The 1,109-nt window shown below is 58.5% G+C and overlaps 1 protein-coding gene across 1 annotated transcript; it reads right to left on the bottom strand.

Moving 5' to 3' along the window:
- Positions 1–249: 249 nt before the first annotated feature.
- Positions 250–780, bottom strand: LOC146344678 (FANCD2 opposite strand protein-like). Its single transcript, XM_084860402.1, has one exon. The coding sequence runs from the start codon at positions 778–780 to the stop codon at positions 250–252; it is 531 nt and encodes a 176-aa protein (XP_084716528.1).
- Positions 781–1,109: the final 329 nt, after the last annotated feature.

The raw sequence follows: 1,109 nt of genomic DNA, 5'->3' as shown, positions 1-1,109 counted from the left end.
CGTTCTGGATATTTGCCCTACAGACAGATGCTGAGCAGTAAACGGTTTGTCTTGGTGGCAGAAGTTTAACCTCAGGATGGTGAAGAAAATATGATTATTCCAGGAACTAGACTGACTTCAGAGACATGTGCAGATGGATTGAAGGAGTTCATGTCATTGAAGGAGGAGGAGTGCATGTGTGGACTTGAGGTTATCTTATCGGCAGGCAAAGGTCCCCGTTTGCCCAACCCTTTCTCAGCCTGGGCAGCCTTAGCGGGAATGTTGCAGGGCGAAGGCACACTTCTTGTATGCGGCATAAAGCAGGAGGATGGCCCGCAGCATTTGGCGACACATGGCCATGGCCATGCGCACTTGGGGTTCCCGGAGCCCATTTGGCCTGCGCTGCTGGGGGCTGATGACTTGGCAGAAAGCTGAGCGCTCCGAAACCCGCAGGGAGCCAGTCCAGTGTGGAGGCTGTGCTGTCACCAGGTGTCCAAAGACGGAGTCCAGCCCTGTAAGCCTCACGGCCTGAGGCTTGTGCACAGCCCCCCCGCACCCCCTGGCCTCCCTGGTCACTCCGGGGGCTTGCGGTTGCCTGGCAACAGTCTTCGTGCTGGGATCCAGCCCCAGGCTGAGCCCCTGGAAACACAGCTGCACCTCTAAGTCGGTAGCGGTGGCAGGGCTCTGTCCACCCCGGAAAGGGTGCTTCGTGCTGCTGGGCCTGGGCACGGCACCCCGCAGCCACTGCAGGGACTCATCCAGTGGGGACCAGGGTGCCCATAGCTGGTACCCGCTGGCCATGGTCAGCACCGGCCAGATGCTGCCACCAGGCTCTCCCTAGCCTCTTGTTGCATCTCTCCTTTGGCCGGTGCCCTCGGCAACCTATTATGAATGTGCATTCACCCCGGAACATGCAGACTGAGCTAGGGTTCCACAAGCTCCTCCTCCTTGCTCTCGCGGAATGCCTTGAGATGGAGAACAGAATGTCCCCAACTGTCATGTCCTCACCAGAGGAATTCTCCTCAGAGGAAGAACTAGAAGCCAAGGCTGTACTAGATCAATTGCTGGCGCCAGACCAGGAGGAGCCTGGACCTTCGGGGGAGAGCGCTGCAGGCCCTTCCCTGTTAGAG

The sequence above is a fragment of the Heloderma suspectum genome, chromosome 5, assembly GCF_057233095.1.
Source record: "Heloderma suspectum isolate Gila_16-S chromosome 5, 16-S_ref, whole genome shotgun sequence".
Classification (NCBI taxonomy): Eukaryota; Metazoa; Chordata; class Lepidosauria; order Squamata; family Helodermatidae; genus Heloderma; species Heloderma suspectum.
The sequence above is the reverse complement of the archived record's forward strand: the minus strand, read 5'-3'. Positions and strand labels throughout refer to the sequence as shown.

Coding starts and splice junctions, on each gene's coding strand:
- LOC146344678 (XM_084860402.1), bottom strand. CDS start 780: ATGGCCAGCGGGTACCAGCTATGGGCACCCTGGTCCCCACTGGATGAG.